Source organism: Ochotona curzoniae, unplaced genomic scaffold (genome assembly GCF_017591425.1).
Source record: "Ochotona curzoniae isolate NIBS_2020 unplaced genomic scaffold, NIBS_Ocur_1.0 scaffold_4701, whole genome shotgun sequence".
Classification (NCBI taxonomy): domain Eukaryota; kingdom Metazoa; phylum Chordata; class Mammalia; order Lagomorpha; family Ochotonidae; genus Ochotona; species Ochotona curzoniae.
In genome coordinates this window covers 39,075,686-39,097,578 of record NW_024467122.1, presented here as the reverse complement: position 1 = coordinate 39,097,578, position 21,893 = coordinate 39,075,686, and the positions used below count along the sequence as shown (strand labels likewise).

The 21,893-nt window shown below is 51.2% G+C and overlaps 2 protein-coding genes and 1 long non-coding RNA gene across 3 annotated transcripts in view; 1 reads left to right on the top strand and 2 right to left on the bottom strand.

Annotated features, from left to right (window-relative positions):
• LOC121148962 (dehydrogenase/reductase SDR family member 1-like) overlaps window positions 1–21,893 on the bottom strand; it is a 34,548-nt gene that overhangs the window by 1,919 nt on the left and 10,736 nt on the right. The gene's annotated exons all lie outside the window — the stretch shown is intronic.
• Window positions 13,320–19,898, bottom strand: LOC121148964 (dehydrogenase/reductase SDR family member 1-like). The gene is made up of 8 exons (XM_040969349.1): window positions 19,739–19,898; window positions 17,753–17,896; window positions 17,511–17,590; window positions 15,247–15,379; window positions 14,786–14,929; window positions 14,250–14,319; window positions 13,837–13,917; window positions 13,320–13,698 (listed from the first exon to the last, which is right to left on the bottom strand). Exons 1-8 carry the CDS (start codon window positions 19,886–19,888, stop codon window positions 13,562–13,564), a joined length of 939 nt encoding a protein of 312 aa, XP_040825283.1. The 5' UTR covers window positions 19,889–19,898; the 3' UTR covers window positions 13,320–13,561.
• On the top strand, window positions 14,884–15,357 carry LOC121148965. Its single transcript, XR_005882605.1, has 3 exons — window positions 14,884–14,948; window positions 15,037–15,195; window positions 15,269–15,357. It is a non-coding gene; the product is annotated as an uncharacterized LOC121148965 (long non-coding RNA).

Below are 21,893 nucleotides of genomic sequence, written 5' to 3'. Positions count from 1 at the left end.
TAGGTCCTGTTGTGAGTTACAGAGGAAAACAGACACCTTCCTGGCCTGGTAAGAAAAGTGCCATTACATTCAGGTTGTCTTTGCATCAGGCACTGTGATGGGAGCTTTGTGTAGATAAGGCCCAGGTACAGACACATCCACGTGTGGGTGACAGTGACAGACTGGTTAAGAACATGGACACGGGAGCCTCCTGCTTGGGCTCAAATCCTGACTTAGCTGCTTACTAGCAGTGTGATCTGGGGCAACTTACTTGATTTCTGTGTTGGATTTCCTCAGATTTGTGAACTGCTAGGGTTAAAGACTAAATAAAAGAATCTTTATAGGGGCTGGCATCATGGCATGGTTTGTAAGACTGCTGCCTACAACACGGGTGTCCCATATAAACACTAGTTCGAGTCCTGCTGCTCCACTTCCATTCCACCTCCCTGCTGGGGTACCTGGATAGGCAGTGGAAACTGGCTGAAGCTTGGGCCCCTGCATCCATGTGGAAGCTTCTAGCCCCTGACTTCAGACTGCCCCAGCTGCAGCTATTTGCAGCCGTTTGGCTAGTGGATGGAAGATCTCTCTCTGTAACCTTGTCTTTCAAATAAAATAAACCTTCAAAAAGGTCTATGTAAGGGAGACTTACAGAGAGAAGGAGAGACAGATGGTTGCAACAGACAGGCTGAACTGAGCTGAATCCAGGAGCCTGGAGTCTCCTACGTGACCACAGGGTACCAAGGACTTTGGCCATCTTTCTCAGGCCAGAAGCAGGGAACTGAATGGGAAACGGAGCAACTGGGACATGAACTAGTGCTCATTTGGGATGCTGATGCTTGCAGGTAGAGGATTAGCCTGGGAGCCACCATGCCACACACCCCCAATATCTTTTATAACTGTGTTTTTCTATCCAATGAAGGGTCATGCAGTGCGTTTATTGTTCTTTCTCCTTAGAATATTTTAATCTGTCTTTTATGATACTTTCTCTCTTGAAGACTCCCCTCCTGCTGCTGCAGGTTTCCATCTTTAAGATGTTAAATAAATATTACTTTGCTTACAAAAAAAGAATCTATATAAAGTGCTTAGAATAGTGGCACCGAGTAAGGACTCAACAAGATTATAACTGGTTATGGTATATGCACTAAGTTGTTACTTGCATCTCATGTCAGAGTGATGGCTCAAGTCCCAGCTGCTCTGCTTCCAATCCAGCTTCCTGTTAATGTGCCTGGGAAAGCTGCAGAGGATTGCCCAAGTAACTTAGGCTCCTGATATTCATGTGGCAAATCCAGATGGAGTACCAGGCTCCTGGATTTGATCTGAATCAATGAATTCCTACTATTTTTATGTATATATAGTTATTTTTATTTGTTTTATTTCATATAGACTCCCACCCCCAAACTCCCACCCCCTGACAGATTTTCTCCATGTTGCTACAATAACATAGTCCTTCATAAGGAGTCATAATTGCATCAGTCTGTTATTTAAGTTTCCCCTGACATTGCTGGTACAGATAATGTCAGACTGTCCAGCATCTACAGTTGCAGTCATTTTTTAAAAAGGTTTATTTACTTATTTTATTAAAAAGTCGGATATACAGAGAGGAGGAGAAACAGAGAAAATTTTCTGTCCGTTGATTCACTTCCTAAGTGGCCATAATGGCTAGAGCTGAGCCAATCCGAAGCCAGGAGACAGGAACTTTCTCTGAATTTCCCACGCGTTTTGTCAGTCTTTGACTGTTTTCCCAGGCCACAAGCTGGGAGCTGGATGGGAAGCAGGACTGCCGGGACACGAACCGGCACCTGGTGTGTGCAAGGCAAGGACTTTAACCACTAGGCTACGGCACCAGGCTTTGTTGTAGTCATTTGAGGAAATAAACCAGGAGATGGAAGATTCTCTCTGTCCTATTACGCTGGCTTTCAAATAAATAAATGAATATTTTTTAAAATGTGGAGATATTTCTAATCTTTATGACAATGTGAAAGGGCACTTAAGGCACCAAAAGATTAAGTAATTGCTGAGGCCTACCTATGTAGTAGGCGGCTAAATGTTTGGTCTGGCCCAGCCCTCCCACCTCAGCACCTGCTCTTTATTTGGCTGCTACCTGTTGTGACTTCCTGCCCTATGTGCACTCACAAGTACGACCGGATGCTTGGAACGCAGATACCCACAGGTGCAGATTTGCCAGGTACAGTCTTACATCATCGGGAGGAGAGGGGCGGGTGCAGACTGAGGGAAGCATGAGATGTTTCAACATGACCAGCCTTGAAACTGGGAAGGTTGAGTCAAGTGGCCATCGAGAGGAAGTAAACGTCATGACATTATCTGCATTTGCTGGCCTGGAGTTTTGAAAAGTGGGGGCAGGAAGTCATTTCAGGCATGCAAGATGTCAGGAAGGAGGGGGCAGACTTAGCTGACTTAGCTCCTGGAGATAAGAGCAGTGGAACTGTTGAGGAGCCTCTTGCCTGAAGGGAAAAGGAGCTGTCCCAGGTTGACTTTGGCTTCTTCTAGATCAGAGGGGAGCATGCAGGTGTGTGAGAGGCCATGTTTGGAATGACAGTTGATTGTTTCCAGTTCTCTGCGTAGAGAAAGGAGTGAGCAATAACTGGGTATTCGCTAAGCCCCAGCCATCTTACGTAACACAGTCACAGTGCAAAGCAGGTGGTACTATTCATATTTTACCACCAAGAAACAATGCCTGCAGCAGGTTCATCAAGGTTAACAGCTCTCCCACTGTTACCCCGTTGGGAAGAAGCAAAGCCAGAACTCATACAAGGCCCAGGTGTCTGTGGCAAAGAAGGGAGTGACCAGTGCCAGAGGCCTGAACCTGAACTTTGGGGACCTGGCACTTGGGTATGCTGGCTGCTTCCTCCGATGCCAGCCCTTACCCCGGCTCTGAGCACGCCGGCATGTGCACACACACACACACAGAGCTGTGGGACCTCCAGGTAGTTGGCAGGAAAGGAAAGGAACCATGAGCCTGGGTCAGGGCACCAGGCAAAGCTTGGCTGGAAGCCATGGTCTGGAGGCAGATGTTGGAGCTACGGCTGGGTATGTGTCGTGTGTTTAGGTAGCAATCACTTGGTGTTTAGTCGCAGAGCTGTGATTCATGATATAGGCTGGGTGCTAAGGATTCAGTGCTGGGCCAGACAGATAGCTTGTGCATCTGTTGAACTTCCCGTCTAATGTGGCACTGGACAATAGAAATTTTCGTGACCCTGAATGAAGTGGTCAGCATCTGCCACCAGTCCCATATGGCTGTGGAACACTTGAAATGTGGCTAGGGCTTTGGAGGAACTGAATTTAGCAGGGACAGTTTGTTTTTGTTAGTTAAAAGTGAACAGCCACCAGACAGAGTTGTGATGGGAAACTAGTGCTGGGGTGAGTCAGGTAAGCTGGAGCAGGGGAGAGACGTGGGGGACATCTCAGAAAAGGTATCCCTTCCCCCAGCCCCAGACCGACTAAGAGGATCTGGTGATACACATGGTTCACAATTTCCCCTCTAAAATTCCTTCTTCTCTTTTTGCCGTAAACCCATGCACTGAGGTCCATAGTTCATCAGCCTGTGGCTCGGTCCGTTCAGTTTTAGAACTGTCCTGGCCAAGGGAGTGGATGAGGGGTTGGTGGGGGAACAGCTGGAAATGTGGGGATGAGCTAGAAATCACTCTCCCCAGGCACCTGTGCTGTGACGAAGCAGTTAGGCCTTGGCTTGCAATGTTGGCATTCTGTTTCTGAGCAATGGTTTGTCTTCCATCCTGGCTGCTCAGCTTCCAATCCAGCTGCCTGCTACTGCTCATGGGAAAACAATAGTGACTCAAATACTACCTGCCACCCATGTGGGACACCCAGATGGAATTCTGTGCTTCTGGCCTCAGGTCTGGATCTGGCTTGTTGTGACCATTTGGGGAAGGAACTAGCAGATGGAAGATCTCTTTCTCTCAGTTTCTTTTTCTTCTTTTTTTAAAGATTTATTTGTTTTTATTGCACAGTCAGATATATAGCAAGAGGAGGAGAGACAGAGAGGAAGATATTCCATTCAACTATTCACTCCCTAAGTGGCAACAATTGGCTGGAACTGAGCCAGTCCGAAGTCAGGAGCCAAGAGCTCTTCCAGGTCTCCCACACGGATTCAGGGTCCCAAGGCTTTGAGCCATCCTTGACTGCTTTCCCAGGCCATAAGCAGGGTGTTAGATGGGAAGCAGGGCTGCCGAGATTAGAACCGGTGCCTATATGGGATCCCAGCGTGTTCAAGGCAACGACTTTAGTTGCTAGGCCACTGTGCCAGACTCTCTTTGTTTTTTCTTCTCTCTCTGAATCTACCTTTCACATAAGTAGAATAAATGTAAAAACAAATAAACCTGGAAAGGTCAAAATCTTTTTTTTTTTTTTTAAGATTTATCTATTTTTTGGAAAGTCAGATATACAGAGAGGAGGAAAGACAGAGAGGAAGATCTTCCATCTGATGATTCACTCCCCAAGTGGCCGCAGCAGCCGGAGCTGAGCTGATCCGAAGCCAGGAACCCAGAGCCTCTTCAGGGTCTCCCATGTGGGTAAAGGGTCCTAAGGCCTTGGGCTGCCCTCGACTGCTTTCCCAGGCCACAAGCAGGGAGCTGGATGGGAAGCAGGGCCGCCGGGACAAACAACTGGTACCATATGGGATTCCAGAGCATGCAAGGCAAGGACTTTAGCTACTAGGCTACCACGCCAGGCCCTGGAAAGGTCAAAATCTTACAAAAGAAAAAGAAATACCCTGCAAGGATTCTTTGGCAAAACCAGGGATGCAGCTGCGTGGCCCTGTGGCCTTGAATCTGGGGGAGAGTCAGCAGGTGGGACTGGAGTGTAGGACCAAGGCTCCTTGGAGTCCTGCTGATGGCAGTAAAGTAGTGACACAAGTGTATGGCACCTATGCAGGTCTTGGCACACAGTAAAGGGAGGAGAGGAGAAAGGGCTACTTTTAACATGTCCACTTTGATGTGCAAATGGCCTGAGGCCACTTGCACTTGCCTGAAGAGAGGTCAGGGCAGGGGAGGTCAGCGTGGGTGCACCAGGCATGTGAGGGTAGTAATTACACCCCATCAGGAGGAGGGCCACGGGGGAGAGAAGTGGACTGCAGACAAGCTTTAGACAGTCATGCTGGGGTGTAGGGCTGAGGGGACTGGGTGGGAAAGCCTCCTAGGGAGGGGAAGAGCAAAGGAAGAAGTGGATAGTGAAGGGAGGGGAGTGCTTCTGTGCTCCTGAAGCCATTATTAATGAGAAACAATAGTGATAAAGGCTTCATAGCCATAAGGACACACAGACCCTGCCTAAAGCCCCACACTCCAGGGCCACGGGACTTAACATCCCGGCTGTGAGACTGTGGGCCACATGCTGTAGCTCTCTGCCACCTCATCTTCCACACATGGCTCTGCTGGAGCAGGCCAAAGCAGAGAGGGTGGGAGGAGTGTTGAAGGAAGTAGCAGGAGGCTTTACAGGAAAAAACTGGTCTAACTGGTGAAACGTTACCAGCCAGGGGAGGGGCCTGGGACTCTAGCTCAGCCATTTGGATGGTGGCACCTTGGGACTGGGAGGGAAAGCTAAGGGTCACCATAGGAAACTGGACAGGGCTGAACAGGGGCCTGCAGTGCAGTGAGGGCAAATTGGAAGCCTCCACATACACACATAAACATACATGAACACACATGCATACCCCCCACACACAAGCAGAAGTGCCCAACGTTAGCTATTTTCACCAAAAACCCAAGACACCAGACACAGCAAGCCAGCCGCAAGGCAAGAGGTCCTTTATTCTAGCAGGAGAGGCAGCACAGAGCAGAGAGAAAGCTGGAGTAGAGAGAGAGTACTTGATGTTTTTCTTTTCTTCTTTTTTTTTAAGATTTATTTATTTATTGGAAAGTCAGATATACAGAGAGGAGGAGAGACAGAGAGGAAGATCTTCCGTCCGATGATTCACTCCCCAAGTGAGCGCAACGGCCGATGCTATGCCGATCTAAAGCCAGGTGCCAGGAACTTCTTCCGGGTCTCCCACACGGGTAAAGGGTCCTAAGGCCTTGGGCTGCCCTCGACTGCTTTCCCAGGCCACAAGCAGGGAGCTGGATGGGAAGTGGAGCTGCCGGGATTAGAACCGGTGCCCTATGGGATCCCGGGCGGGTTCAAGGCGAAGACTTTAGCGGCTAGGCTGCGCCGCTGGGCCCCGAGAGAGTACTTGAGAGTGAAAGAGAGAGAGAGGAGACAGAGCAAGGGCAGAGGTGGGAAAAGCAGAGGGCAGAGAGAGAGAGTAGACCTAGCAGCTATAGTCCTGTCCTTGCATGTGCCGGGATCCCATATGGGTGCTGGTTCAATTCCTAGCAGTCCTCTTTCCCAACAAGATCCCTGCTTATGGCCTGGGAAAGCAGTCGAGGAAGGCCCAGAGCCTTGGGAACCTGCACCCACGTGGGAGACCCGGAAGAGTAAAATAAATCATAAAAACACTTATGTATTGGAGAGTCAGATATACAGAGAGGCGGAGGCTGAGAGGAAGATCTTCTGTCCAGTGAGTCACTGCCCAAGTGACCACAACAGCCAGAGCTGTGCTGATCCGAAGCCAGGAGCCTAGAGGCTCTCCTGGGGCTCTCCTGGCGCCCAATGGGATCCCAGTGAGTACAAGGTGAGGACTTTAGCCACTAGGCTGTCCCGAGCCCAAAAGTTCTTCTGGGGCTGCACTGTGGCATAGTGGGTGAAGGCTCCATCTGCAGTTTCAGCATCCCACATGGGAGCTGGTTTTAGCCTCAGCTGCTCCTAGATTCTGGCTTCAGATCAGCTCAGCCTTGGCTAAGACATCCAGCCATTTGAGGATGAACCCTAGATGGAAGATCTTCCCCTCTGTCTCTCCTTTCCATAAATCTGCCTTCCCAGTGAGAATAAGTAAATCTCTAAAAAAATAAAAAGAAAAAAAAAGGGAAAAGGTTCCCCAAAGGAGAAATAGGCATGCATGAATGGTGATAAATTCATCATCATTGGAGGTGATCAAGTGTTTGTTGGTCAACCAATTTGTGAGAACGTAGTAGAGGACACAGAAGACACTCAACAACCAGGCCTTCTGCCCTGAAGTTCTGGAAGCTTCTGAACAATGTCTTCTACACTGCCTGCTCCCCAGGGTCCTGGGTGCCCGGACACTTGACTGGGTGCTTAGAGTTTTTGCTCTGCTCTCGCTCCACAGCCTTCTGGGTCAGACAGGCTGAGGAAATTCCTCAATGGTCAGAGGAGCTGCCAGTTGCCCAGAGCACATTTCCTGCCTGGGGAAGAGACAGGACCAGGTCAGCTGGTGAGAGGAGTTGGCAAGGCTCCAGGCTGAGCCTGAAAGAAAGAAGGGTCCCATGGGGAAAAATCCCCACAATGAGCTGATCTTGGTTCCCCTGATGGAGTGGGTGCTGATTCAGGTGCTGCTGACTCTGTGGGCAAGAATGGACAAGAAAAGCAATGGAATGAAAGGCTGGAAAGACTTCTTGAGCCAGAACTGAAGCTTCCTTCTAGGAGGAAGGCCCTGCAGGCTGAGTGACTTCAAACTAACCTGGGGGGGGGGGGGTGGGTGGGATTGGGGCAGGGACACTGCCTACGTGGCAGTGGGGCCTGCATAGCTCCAGGGGGCGCCATTGTGTTAGAGATGATGAGGCAGGAGAGGTATAGGAAGCAGCACCCCTTAAGTTGTATGCCAAGCTACAGGCAGGAGCTGTGGGGACATGGTGATGGTGAGTGTGTGGGGACACCCACTCTGGCTGGTGGTTAAGCATAGGCAGTGGAGGGGACTTGACCCTCTCCCTCAGCTCTGTCCTGTCACAGCCTAGACACAAGCGTGGCCTGAATCCTTTGGGTGCCATACACAGGCTAGGCTTGGAAGTCTTTGGCTTGGAAGTGAAGCCAGCAGTCATAGCCCTTATCTCAGGGAGCCTACACTTCCAACAACAGCACCACCACAAGGGTTTTCTGAGTGATGGGAAAATGTTAGGTTTTAAGTGCACTTAAAGTTCTTACATTGTTATGCACAGCTAATTCCTGCAGCTAAGTCTTCTTTTTCACGATTAGTTTACTGCAAGCCAAAATCCCAGATGCAGCCAAGTGCTCAGGACATCCTTTATTCCAGCAGGGCAGGAAGGGGAGCAGGGATGGTGGGGAAGAAAACTGGAAGGGACACATGTCCTGCCATATTGGCAGGATGGGAGCTGCCAGGCAGGGGAAGGGACAAGATGGTTGAGGATGGGAAGAGCCAGGTAAGAAGGGAAGGGAAGAGAGAGGGGGAAGGGAGGGGTTGTGTGGGCTGTGTGCTGGCCTCAGGGGCTGGTGGCTGAGATTATCCGAGCCACAGGTAAGCAGGTGGAGACTAGGGGTAGGGGTTAGAGAGATTGGGGAGTGGGATTCTCAGGCAAGGCGCCAGGTTACATCTGATTGGTGGATAACCAGAACGGCCTGAATTTCAGGAGCTGTGAAGAAGGGGTAGCAGGAAATGGCGCAGGGTCCAACATGGGATGGTCTCAGTCTCCATGACTGATATTCGAACCACTCCTCGCAGAAAATGCATGCGTGTGCTTGCCACAGTGCACCTGCCAGGAAGCTGCCCTATTTTGTTGGGGTTCATAAAGCTGGCTTGCAGGGGAAAAGAGCCCAGCCTGGGGGCTCGGCCACTCTGTTCCCATGTCTCCATCCTACCTTTCCAACAGCAGCTTGAGCTCCTGCCGTGCCTGCATTCATGTATGGCACCCCACTTCTACCACTGTCTGTGTTCTCCTCACCTAGCTAAGGTAGCTAGCAAAATATACACCACCCTGCATAGAGCAGCGACACCAGAGCACAGCATGGAGCAAGTGTGGCAAAAGCCAGCACAGAGGGGTGCGTTCCAGTGGGCCAGGAGTCCCAGCCAGAACAAATACGCAGATCAGTTTCAGAGTCATAACAATCCAGGCAGGATGAGCCAGAGGAAGGGAGACACTGCCTGGAGCCCATCGGGTAAAGCCTAAAAGCCACAGCTGGCAAGATTCACATCCCACATGGGTACTGGTTTGAACCCTGGCTGCTTCACTTCTGGTGCAGTTCACCGCTAATGCGCCTAGGAAGGCAGCAGAAGACCCATTTAGGAGGCATGCATGGAGTTTGGGGTTCTTGGCTCCAGCATAGGTCAGCTCCAGCTGTAGTGGCTATTTGAGGAGTAAGTTACAAAATGGAAAATCGCTGTTGAAGCCCCTTTCTGTAACACTATCTTTCAAATCAATCAACAAATCTTTAAAAAAAAAAAAACAAAACTGAAGAAATCCATTGCTGATCCTCAAAAACGAAATAAGGAAAGTAAAACAAACAGCCATGGAACAAATGGACAGGGATTTGGGGAGGCCAGAGCGAGACAAGCTCATCCCTTCCGAGGTGGCTGGAGGTGGTAGCAGGAATCTCTGGGGTCTCAGGAAATAGGAGTACTCATGGGTGGTGTACTCCAAGCCTCCCGACCTTGTAATCATCATGACTTGGGCTAGAATTATGTGTCCAGTATAAGACATTGGATTTTTGGAGTGGGAACTGGTTTGGCTTCATGGAGGCACCCAGGGCTGCCAGCTATGGGTCAAGCAAATGCACCTGGACCAAGAGGTGGGCCTGCCCCAATGTATCCTACCAGGGGCTGTGAGCACCACCATGTGGAACACTCGATGCTGCAGGCTTGCTCAGTTCTGGGCTTCAGGCTTCAATGCAGGTGGGAGGAGAGCAGTGTAAGAGTCCAATGGAATGGCCCTAGGAGGCTGGGGAGGGCCTAAGGGGATGGTCTGTGGCTGGCGGAAATGGGGCTGGGATGGAGGGCAAGGGTGAGCGTTGCTACAGAAACATAGACAGAGGAGCACACAAAGGCCAAGGTAAGGAAGTATGGCAAGTTTAAGGACAGGTGTATGAAGTGGGTGTGTGTAATAGTGCTGGGAAGCAGGGAGGGGGCTTGAGGGTGTGGAACTGAAGCACAGGCTGCATAACCTTTGGATCCTTCCCTGCTCTGCCCAGCCCCACACACCCTCTGCATAAGATAAAAGGTGCCCCAAAGCCTGGAAAGCCAAGCCAGGGACAGAGCTGCCAGTCAGCATGACTCAGGGCCAGGAATTCCAATGTGCACACTCATGCACTTGGTTAAACACAGGTGTTTTCTGCTGTGGTGTTTCCAGTGCTGGGCGAGTTAGCCAGCTTTACTGAGTGTCTGATTCCTGAGCTAGAAGACAGTGTACTCACCTCACTGGACAGAAGGCTGGATTCAGACTGCAAGTGATTGCTTCGTCACCACAGATGATCTATCAGTGTGCATGGACATAGCCAACTCTGCTGTGCTGAACTGATGACAACAGGTCCCAGCTGGCCATCGCCTGGACTCCCAGCCATCACCTGAGAGAGACCTGAGGGAGCCAAGGTGTGTCTGCTCTGCTTTGCTTGTGAATTAGGTGGGAACATAAAACATCTGCACCTGCTGATGTGACCATATCTGTTGGGACTTGCTCCCAGAGTTGACCCACAGCTTAGACCACTTCCTGCCTCTGCCTCCTCCCTAGCATTCCTCGTTCCTTCCTCCATGTGCAAGGGCCTAAGAAAGCATCATCTCACAATGCTGATTCCCTATTATCAAGGGAAGCACACACAACTTCCTGTTCCTCTGCTTTTGCTCATTCCATTCCTGACAGGGCTATAATCTCTCAACCTTGCTCCCCAATGAACTTGCACCTGGGTCATGGCCAAAATAAACCGGTCATTTCCCACAGCTGGGTCACAGAAGCCAAGATTGCAAAGGCTGCCTGTTTGTTGAGTGATTTCCCTGTGGTATGATTTCCTTTCACACGTGAAGCAGGGAGGGTAGCGTTTGCCCACTGCATTTGGGCCTGTGAAGCCCACACCCTCCACCAATGACTTGATCTGCAGGATGTTATCCTGCAAGGCTGGCTTCTGTTGAAGGACGGGGAGACTGGGGATGCGCAGGGATCTTGTCCCCAGCCCCTCAGCAGCCTCAAGGTGTGAGAGGAAGTTTTGGAAGTCTGATCACTGATAGCTGATGCCTTGGCCCATGGTGAAGGTTAGTACATATTTCCAAAGTTCCCTATGCCAGTCACACCCCATTAAGGTACATCAATTTCTCTCTGTCTCAATAACACGTAAAGTCCAGTGTATTGGCTCACATGTTATTTCTTTTTTTAAAGATTTATTTTTATTATTTTTTCATTGGAAAGGCGGATATACAGAGAGAAGAGACAGAGAGGAAGATCCTCCGTCCGATGATTCACGCCCCAAGTGAGCGCAACGGGCCGATACTATGCCAATCCGAAGCCAGGAGCCTCCTCCGGGTCTCCCACGCGGGTGCAGGTTCCCAAAGCCCTGGGCCGTCCTCGACTGCTCTCCCAGGCCACAGGCAGGGAGCCAGAAGGGAAGCGGGGCTGCCGGGATTAGAACCAGCGCCCATATGGGATCCCGGGCGTGCAAGGCGAGGACCTTTAACCACTTGCGCCACCGCGCCGGGCCCATGGCTCACATGTTAATCCTCCACCTTCAAGTGATGGTTTCTGATATAGGTGCTGATTATGTCCTGCTTGCTCCATTTCAGTTCAGCTCTCTGTTATGGTCTGGAAAGTGGTGAATAATTGCCCAAGTTCTTGGGAGCTAGCACTCACACGGGATATCCAAAATAGGGTCTTAGATCCCAGCTCAGGGTCAGTTCAGCTCTGGCTGTTTTTGCAACCTGGAGAGTGAATGAGCAATGGAGATCTTCTCTTTGTCTCTAAATATGGCTTTCCAATAAAAATAAATGAGTCTTTATAAAGTAGGCACACACACACACACACACACACACACACACACACACACACTCACTCACTTGCGGCAGCACCCATGGATCTCACAGACTCTCACTGTGGCTGAGTTACAGCAGCTCCTGAAGTGACCAAATACAGACTTGAAGAAAGTGTTCACAAGCAGCTCTCACCAGCCAGTGAGCTGCTCCAGCGGCCCCTGGGGCCGTCCCAAAGGGGCCATGGCAGTGGCAGCTTCTAGAAGCTCTCACCCTGCAGCTCTGGCAGAAGGGCAGTGGTCTCAGGTCCTCTGATTGGCAGCAGCTGAGCCTTCACCTCCAATGCTCCTCTGTGCTGCTGGTAAGGAGTCTTCTTTGGAACTGCCCTTGACAGCTGCTCTTGGGAGCACACCTGCTGCCTCAGGCTGGGACAAAGCCCCTGCAGCCAAGGCTTCCAGAAAGGGCTCATGCAATGCTGAGTTGTCTTTCTGCAGAATTCAACTCAGCCCAACAGAAGGGCTGAGGTAGAATGTGCCATCAGCTGTTGCTATACTACTCCCTAGTACTCCTGATACTCCTCAGCTAGTAATTTCTTCCTGAATCCAGGAAATCACAAACAGCAAGGGACCCACCCTCATTGGACTGGGCCTCCCCCACAGATCACACTCAGCTAGGCTGCAAGCTTCCTTGAAGAGGGGGTGGAAGGAAGCATTGGAAGGCCAGTGTGAGGGTGGTCGTGCTGGGTGCTGGCTGGGGAGGTGGCCCAGCTTCCGAGTGGGAGCATGGCACGTGGCTCTGAAATGAAGAGCAGGAAGAGACTTGGTGAAAGGAGGGCTTGATGCAAAGGACACAGGCCCTGGAGAACCGGGAACTAGGATTATTTTCAGAATCTCTCTAGACACATGACACTTTGTTGGGTACAGAATCAGGGCTCAGACCCACACAGCAGGGGGTCTTCAGATAGCGCTGTGGGCAAGATGCTTTTTGGGACAGCTGCGTGCCATATTGGTGGCATATTGCTTCTGGCTTCTGGCTTCAGCTTCCTCTTCATGTTCACACAGGGAGGCAGCAGGAAGCTGCTTGAAGACATGTGTCCCCACACCCACATGAGAGATGCAGATGGAGTTCCAGGTTCCTGACTTTGGTGCTCAACCTTGGCTGCTGCTAGCATTTTTGGGGTGTGAACCAGCAGAAGGGAGACACTTTCTGCCTTGCCAAGTAAAAAAGAAAAGCAATGGAATCATCAAGGTGGATTAAACTTTTCCCTTTGATGTGAGTATCTCATATGAATGCCTGATTGAATCTAGATTGCTCCATTTTTTTATCCAGTCCCCTATAACACATCTGGGAAAGCAGGGGATAATGGCCAAACTCCCTGGGCTCCTGCACCCAAATGGGAGACCCAGACAAAACTTATAGCTCCTGGTTCCAGCCTGGCCCAAAACTGGGTTTCTGGTTATTTGGGGAATGCATCAGTGAGTGGAAGATCTCTTTCATCTCCCCACCACTATTTCTCTGACTTTCAAATAAAGTATCATTTTTATTAAAAAAAAAAATAAGGGAAGAAAAAAAGGCACAGTGAAGGAGATTAGATCTTTATTAACCCAAGGTAAATTTTTCAATGAGGCAAAATAAAATGGTGAAATGAAGATTAATAAAGCACAAACACCCCAAAATGCCTTGAGATTCACCACAGACAGAGAATAGATCTCTACGTGTCAAGGGCACAGGAAGGCAGGAAAGCCTGCCTAATTCCACACAAATAGGCCCTACTACCTCCAGGCAGCAGGAGAGGAGAACTGTGAGTTCAGTCCAGGAGGGTCAGAATTTGCTAGTGTAGATGGCGATGAGCCACTTGGGTGTACGCAGGAAGCCAGGCAGGTAGGAGGCCAGCCAGCCCAGGAAGGAGTCACGTGAGCATATGGAGCTCATGGACATAAAATCAGAGACAGGACGGCCTGGGGAGCAACAGGAATTGAAGGGTTAGATCCCCTGTTCTCCACTCCCTTTCCCCACAAGTTAGCTGAAGAGGCTGACATGGAAGGCGGGAGGGGAGGAGGAGCAGCCAAAGCCAGTTGTGGGGCCAGGGTCCTCACCATCCACATCCCGAAAGCCATAGCGCCGTGCCAGGTCACAGGAGGGCAGCACCTTCCCACTGAGGCTCAGGATGTTGGGGTCTGTAGGCACACACAGCAGGAGATGGCAATGAAAGAGCAGTGGAGGGAGTCAGGGTTTGAGACCAGCTGAGAGGGCCAACTGAGATAGATTCAGGAGGCCAGGCTAACTGTCCTCTATTCTTAGCAAGCCTCAGGACAGCACCTTTTATATCCAACTGACAATCCTGACTTGTTGGGCCTCCAAAGGAACAACAGTGAAGGCCTCCTCTGAGAACCAGAGGAAAAGGGCACAGTGCCCAACCACCTCCCCATCCCAGAACTCGGCAGAGGTTGTGCTGGCCGGCATACTCCCCATGTCCTTTCCAATTGCCAGGGGCCTCCAAGCTCCTCACCTGTTGCCAGAGCCACCACACATTTGCCACTCACTTCTGTGGATTCTGCGGATGAGAACTGAGATTGGAGCTGCAACAGAGGGCAGAGAGGTGAGAGGTGAGCCTCTGAGAGCCCTGCTCACACCTCTCTCCTCCATCAAGGCAAAGAGATGTCAGAGCCCTTCTGCAGGAGCTGCCCACACAGGGGAGCGCTGTACCCTGGCAGCAGGCCCCACTGCCTCCAAGTGGAAGGATCTGGTAGTGCCAGTGGGTGCCCTGCATCCCAGGGGAGTTCATTGTGAGGGCAAGTGCCTGAGTCTTAGAGCTACACAGCCTTCCCACTGGGGACCTCTAGGACCTTGAGCAAGCTGGGTGACCTGAGTCTCAGAGGAGCCACCTACAGGAGGAAGGAAATGAAATGGTGTGGGTCCAGGGCTCAGCCCTGTGCTGTTGTAGGCAGCACCATAGGCTCCTGTGGCTTCTTGTCTGGTCTCTGAGGAAGGACAGACCTGTTCCTTTCCATAGTGCTTCCTATACCCCTGCTTTGCAGTGCCAACCTGTGTAATCAAGGCGTCATTGGTTGAATCCTTTTCCATCTGCTCCTTCACCAGCTCCGTCTGCACCATTCCTGGCCACAGGGACACATAGCTGACCCCGTGGCGTCGCAGCTCATGGGCACAGTCAGCAGCCAGCCTGTCACACTGAGAAGAGATGGGGGTGGTGAGAGTCAGGACATGGGGTCATGTCACTTTCCTCCCATACCCTCCCTGCTCCCAAGGGGCATGTCCCAAGCCCCTGTCCTTTCCAGGAGCCCTGCCATCTCAGCTGCCTGCTCCCCCTGGTGCTGCCTACACTGTCAACTGAAGCGAGCTCCAGCCAAGGAACTGTTTTGATTGAGCAGGAGAGAGTGGGGTCCAGCCAGTCCCACCATTCTGAGCACCAGGGACAGTACTTTCTGAACTCCAAGGTATTACCACTGCCCTATCCCTCCCTGACCCCCATGCCACTGCATGCTCACCGCAGCTTTTCCCACGCCATAGGGGACGCTGAACAGATACTGCAGGCCACCCATAGAGGAGATGACCACGATGAGTCCCCGGCCAGCTGGGACCATCATCCGTGCCCCATACACGGAGCACAAGTAGTGGCCTCTGGAAGGTGGACAGAGAAGGCACAATGTAAGTGCAGGCCTGAGGCCACAGCACCCAGCAGCATGCAGCGCCCCCTACTGACTGCACTTAGGTGGACTTGTCTGGGGAGGAAGCATAGAGACAGGGTGAGGGGAGGGTACTGGGGTTGCAGATCAGAGGGATAGAATATCTGAGGTCACATGCTGATGGGAAAATGGGTAATATAAAACACGCACCCATCTACTTGTGTGAGAATGCAGTCTATAGAGGACACAGAGAAAGAGACCGTAACATGGTTTAGGTGTGAAACATTTTAAAATGAGTAAGGTGACAAAGAAAGACCAAAGGGAAACCAATTGCTTCAACATGGGCATGTATAACATATCAATTCTATTTAAATGAACACAATCAATTTAGCCCATTGGGTTATTGCCCAGTAAGACATTTTTTTATTTTAATCACAGATGTTTAATCAGTCAGACACTTTAGAGGAACTGACAACACTAAACTCAACAAGCAAAATAAACTGACAAAGTAGGCCGGGAAAAATGTAAAAGAATAAAAACACGATGTGGGTGATTGGGATGATCTCCCTCTGCCTCGTCCTCTCTCACACTACTCTGCACAGCGAGGGGCTCTAGCCTAGTGGGCAGGACACCCACATCCCACATCTGGCTGCCTAGAGGCAGTCCCAGCTCCTTCCCCAGATTCCAGTCACCTGACAACGTGCACCCTGGGAGGCAGTAGCAGTGACTCAGGAGGGTGGGTTCCTGCCACCCACACTGGAGTGCAGAACTGAACTATAACTGCACAAACACACCCAGCCCCAGGTCAAACAGAGCAAGGAGGGTGAGAGGAAGAACCGATGCCTTGTCAGGACAATGGAGAACTCATCAGGGCTCAGGGGCTGGGGCTCTGCCTGGAGCCCCCATCTCAGCCTCATAACCCTGGCCCGCCATCATGAGGGCGTTAAAGGAGCCACTCCAGGTGACTGTAATGCAGTGAGGGAAGCTGCTGCCCAGAGTACTGGCATCCCATAGGAGTGCCAGCTCAAGCCCAGCTACCCTGCTTCCCAGCCAGCTCCCAGCTGATGCACCTGCAAAGGCAGCAGCAGAGGACTCAGCAGAGGGCCTGAGTCTCTGCTCTCCATGAGGGAAACCCACACAGTGTTCTAGGCTCCTAGCTTTGGCCTGGCCCAGTGTTGGGTGTTGCAGACATCTGGGGAGTGAGCCAGCAGATGGAAGAGCATGCTCTCTTACTCTCCCTGCCTCTGTTTCTGTGTGTGTGTATGTCCCGGTCTCTCTCTCTCTTACTCAGCCTTTCAAATAACTACATAATTGTTTTTTAAAAGGGGCTGAAGCCTCTCTGCAGGGCTGTGGTTACATGTCCTGGCTTCTCCTTTGTTGCCTCTGAGCTGACTGTGCCCCTCTGACCTCACTGTTGGCCCACTTCTGACACCACTTCTGCATTCTTACCCTCATTGGGCTTATCACTGGAGTGGAAATACGCCTGTGTGTCGTGGATGCCACAGTTGCAGGTCTGCAGAGTGTCCTGTTGGCTATCCCAGGTGACCTATCACAACCATCAGGTATGGGTTTATAGCTTAAAGGGAGCTGCTGTTCCATGGTGACCCACAGACATATCATTGACGCATACCTGGGAATGATTCTACATGCTATATTTTTTTCAGTCCCATGCCAGGTGTACCTGTGACCCTATTGGCTACCTGACCGTGATGCTCTGTCCTGGGAGGGCGTGGAGTGAGCAAGTAAGGCTTCTGCTGATCTTCTTTATCTTATGATTATAAGCAATTTACCCTCCAACTACTGTGAAAGTACAGACAACAGTGGTGTGTGTTGCTAATGGGTGTGGGGGTGGGCAGTTAAGGGAGGAAGCATAGGCTGGCTTTCAGGTCTCTCATTGGGACTGGCAGAGTGTCAGATGGGAGGAAAGTACAGAGGGAAACACAGCAGTACTTGCCATTCTCAGAACTCATCATTCTCAGGCAGAGCCTTACCTGGATGGCAGTTGTGACAACACGAGATATGTCAGGATAGAATAGAAAGGAGAGAAAAACATTGGTGAGGGAAGCCCGAAGGAAAGCCTTGGGCCTTGGGATAGCTTAAGGAGAGTGGGTGCATGGATTACCCACCTGAGTCCAACATTGTTGACATCATCCCAGTAGGTGGCAGGACATTCCCAGAATGCTTTATTCCTGCAATTCAAGATGGGCTGCAAGGCATAGGGAGGGTAATCAACTGCATGAATCTGAAGGCAGGAAGGTATGAAGAGGAAGGCAGGCAGGAAGCAGGGGCATAATGAGCCTGGTGACCAGGATTCTGAGTGAGAGGAGAGGTCTGGAATGTGGGGTTTGGGATCAAAGTTCAAAGGCACCTGAACCCCAGCATAGGCGTTGTTGACCAGCACATCCAGACGCCCATGCTGTTCCCGATTCACTTGCTCAAACAGGCTCCGCACTTCACTCTCCTGGCTGGAATCACACACCACAGGCACACAGCGGCCACCTCGGGCTTGAGCCTGCAGGGGGAAAGACAGGAGTTCAGAGTCCTCCTGAGGGGCTCCCAACCCAGGGGGCAGCCCAGGGATCCAAGGCAGCCAGCCCATGAGGACACACAGTGTTCCAACTGCCCTCTGATACCTGCTTAGGAAGCTTCACAGGCTGGCAGGGTAGACTGGGTAATACCACTACTGATAATAATAAAAGAGCAGGATTACATGTGCCCCACCAGGGCTGTAGCAGAGATTCATTTTCATATGTACAGGGGAAAGAAAAAAAAAAAGCTTTGTGGCCAGCAGGATGGTTTAGCTGGCTAATTCTCCACCTGCAGCACCACATATAGGCTCCAGTTCATATCCCAGATGCTCCATTTCCCATCCAGCTCCCTGCTTACAGTGTGGGGAAGTTGGTGGAGGATGGGCCAAAGCCTTGAGAGCCTGTAGCCATGTGGAAGACCTGGGAGAAGCTCCTGGTTCCTGGCTTTGAACCAGATGAGCTCTGGATGTTGGTCATTTGGGGGGAGTGAGTCAGCTGTTGCAAGATCACTCTATCATTCCTATTCTTTGTATTTCTGATTTTAAGTAAAACAAACAAATTGTTTTGAAAAGACAATAAAAGGTAAAAAAATATAGAAAGTGGCTCTTAGCCATTATTTCCTTCCTAAAATAATGGTCAAATCTGATACCAAGTGTCCATAGTGTGTGTCAGGGATAAGAGGCAATGAGGCCCTGAACCTGCTCCTGAGAACCCAGTTGCTCTCTGCGTCCTGGTCCTGGGTCTTCTCCTTAGCTTTGCTCTCCTGGAGCCCTTCCTCAAGCCCAGCCCTCTTATGCTTGTTCACATAGTCATGGGACACTCCAAGCTCTCAGGCCGGGACCACTTGCACTGCCCAGGCACCCTTGCTCTCTGTGCACCTACCTCTCACAGCACAGCAACAGGGCCTTATTCCAGAACAATCCTCCTACTCCCAGATCTACTTGCTGGCTCCTTCCCTCTGACTCCCTCACCTGAGCCACTGCAGTGTCTCCCAGTGGTCACCTGGCCCCCCAGGGCTCTCTGCCTTAAACAAACTCTTCCTGTCTGGTCGGTCTCCATGAACCATCAGAAACACAAACCTGAGTGTGACCTTCCAACTGAACCAGCATCTCAGAGAGTAAACCAAAGTTCTCCTGCAGGGTCTCCTGAGACCCTCGTTTCCTCTCCAGCAGCCCCCCACCCACCACACTTCCCTTGCCTGCCTCAGGTGGCAACATGAACACCTTTCACCTCCTTCCCTCTGCTTGTCCAGCCTGTGCTACCCAGCCTGTGCTTCACTGCTTCTCCTCACCTAACTTCTGCCTTCAAGACTCAGGGCAAGAACCACTTCTTCCAGAACACCTTGTTCAACTACTGCTCCTGTCACCTGCATGTGCCACCCCTCACCCATGCCACTCTGCACACACACTCCTTGTCACAACCCCCTTTGTCAGCCTGGTTTACCATCTGACCTCCTGTTGAAGTACCTTTCTTTAATTTACAGAACTCCAGTGCTTTGCCCAAATCAAGCCATCCAATGTTCAAGCCATTGATATCGAGTAGGAAAGTGAAAAGCTCATGGAAAACGTGCTAGAAAAATTAACGCATAGGAGTTTTTTCAAAAAGATTGATGGAAAGTGTGCATTATCCATAAAATTACACGAAGGTGTCACATTATGCCTTTTTGTTAGTTTGTTGTGTGTTTACATAAACTCATAAACTCATCTTTTAATTCCACTTTCCCTGAGGTTTTGGAGTGCCCTTGTGTTTATGGCACTCCTGCATCCCACCCTGGTGGAGACTGGTTTGGGGTCAGGTAAGGTCTGAGAAGTGGGTCCCTCACTCACCTCCTGAGCAGTGGCTTGAAGGGTGTCCAGGTGGCGGCCAGTGATGTAAACAGTAGCCCCTGCCTGACAGAGCTGCAGGGCAATGCCGCGGCCAATACCTCTGGAGGCCCCAGTCACCACACACACTTGACCCTTCATGGGAGGCGCCATGGTTCACTGGCCAATGAAGAAGAACCTGAGGGTTTGGTAGAAGATGCACATCCACGGGGTCCAGTGCACTCTAGAATTGGGCCTTTGGGCAGGGCTGCAGCGAAGCACAGAGACCCTGAGCCCCAAGCTCAGACAGCTTGCACTCCTTACCTGCCTACCCGTGGCAACTGCCTCTAGGTTCTCTCTTAGACTGGCTCTCTGCTCTTGAATGTGTTGAACTTTTATTCAGGCTGCAGGGGCGGAACCAGGGCGGGGACTAGGGTGGGGACAGCATACAGGGCTGCTCTGGAAGCACTCTCTTACAGGAGGAGAAGCAGTTCCCACAGCTGCAGGTGGGTCTCAGGGAATAGGAGCCAATCATTGGTGGGTTCACACCAAGTCCTCCCCCACAATGTAACCACCATGACTGACTTTGGGGTCCAGTAGCCGGCACGGTACCTACTTTTTAGGGGTGGTGGTGGACTGGACTGGTTTCATGGAGGCACCCAGAGTTGCCAGCTTTGGGTCAACCCAGATCACCAAAGCCCAAGGCCAAGAGGTAGACCTGCCCCATTGCATCCCACCAGAGCCTGTGAGCACCACCAAGTCTGGTGCTTGACACTGCAGGCTTACTCAGTTCTGGGCTCAGGGTTCAAGGGCTCTGTGTTGGAGGAGGACAGTAGTAAGGGTCCAGTGGCAAGGACTTAGAGGCTGGGTAGGGTCTAGGGGATCATCTGTGGGAGGCTGAAATGGGACTGAGGGTGGAGGGCAGTGGAGGGTACTCTAGAGACATAGTCCCTAGACAGCTAAGCACACAAAGTTTAAAGAAAGGACTTGTGGCTAATTTTAAGGGCAGTGTGTGTGTGGAAGGGTGCTTGCATGTGTGTGGTACAGTGACTGAATCCCCAGTCTACATGACCTTTGGAGTCCTTCCCTGCTCTGCCCTGCACCACAAACCCTCAGCAGAAGATAAAATGTGCCCCCAAACCCAGAGAGCCAAGCCAGGGACAGAGCTGCCAGTCAGCATGACTCAGGGCTTCCCAGGTGCTGACTCCTATAGTTGAATACATGTGCTTTTCTGCTGTGACGTTTCCTGTGCTGGGGAATTAACCAGCTTTACTGAGCATCAGTTTCCTGAGCTAAAAATTAGTGTGCTCTGGGATAGCATATGGGGGCCAGTTCGTGTCCTGGCTGCTCCACTCCCCTTCTGGCTCCTGCTTGAGGACTGGGAAAGCAGTTGAGGATGGCTCAAACCCTTGGGATCATGCACCGCACCGGAGACCCAGAAGAATCTCAGGGCTCATGGCTTTGGATCAGCTCAGCTCCAACTGCTGCGGCCACTTGGAGAGTATACCAGTGGATAGAAGACATTTCTCTGTTTCTTCTCTGCTCTGCATTCTTGCCTTTCCAATAAAAGTAAATAAATGAAACAATGAAAACTGGGGTCTGCAAAAAAAAAAAAAAATAGTGTGCTCACCTCACTGGGCAGAAGGTCAGATTCAGACTGCAGCTGGCTGCTTCACATTCCAGATGCCCAATCAGCGTGCATGCCATGGCCAGCTCTGCTGTGCTGAAGTGATGATAAAACGCCCCGGCCAGCCATCCCCTGGGCTCCCAGCCATCACCTGGGCAAGGCCTTGAGGGAGCCCGGGTGTGTTTGCTTCACCTTTGCTTGTGTCTTAGGCGGGACCTGCTGATGGCACCACGCCTGTTGGGACTTGTTCCCAGAGCTGGCCCAAAGCTGAGCTCACTTCCTGCCTCTGCCTCCTCCCTAGCATTCCTCGCAGCTTCCTCCATGTGCAAGGGCCTAAGAAAGCATCTCTCACAATGCTGATTCCCTATGACCAAGGGAAGCACACACAGCTTCCTGTTCCTCTGCTTTTGCTCATTCCATTCCTGACAGGGCTATAATCTCTCAACCTTGCTCCCCAATGAACTTGCACCTGGGTCATGGTCAGGATAAACTGATCATTACCCAGAGCTGGGCCATAGCTGAGCGCCCTCCCTGGCCCTCAATGTGGTCACA

What these genes read in the sequence shown, in the direction of transcription:
- LOC121148964 (XM_040969349.1), bottom strand. Translation starts at nt 19,888, where the DNA reads ATGGCGCCTCCCATGAAGGGTCAAGTGTGTGTGGTGACTGGGGCCTCC. An exon ending in GTCAACAATGTTGGACTCAG is followed by an intron (nt 15,380 to 17,510) that starts GTGGGTAATCCA and finishes TCCACCTTCCAG; the next exon opens with AGGCCACTACTTGTGCTCCG. An exon ending in ATGACGCCTTGATTACACAG is followed by an intron (nt 14,320 to 14,785) that starts GTTGGCACTGCA and finishes CCTCTGTTGCAG; the next exon opens with CTCCAATCTCAGTTCTCATC.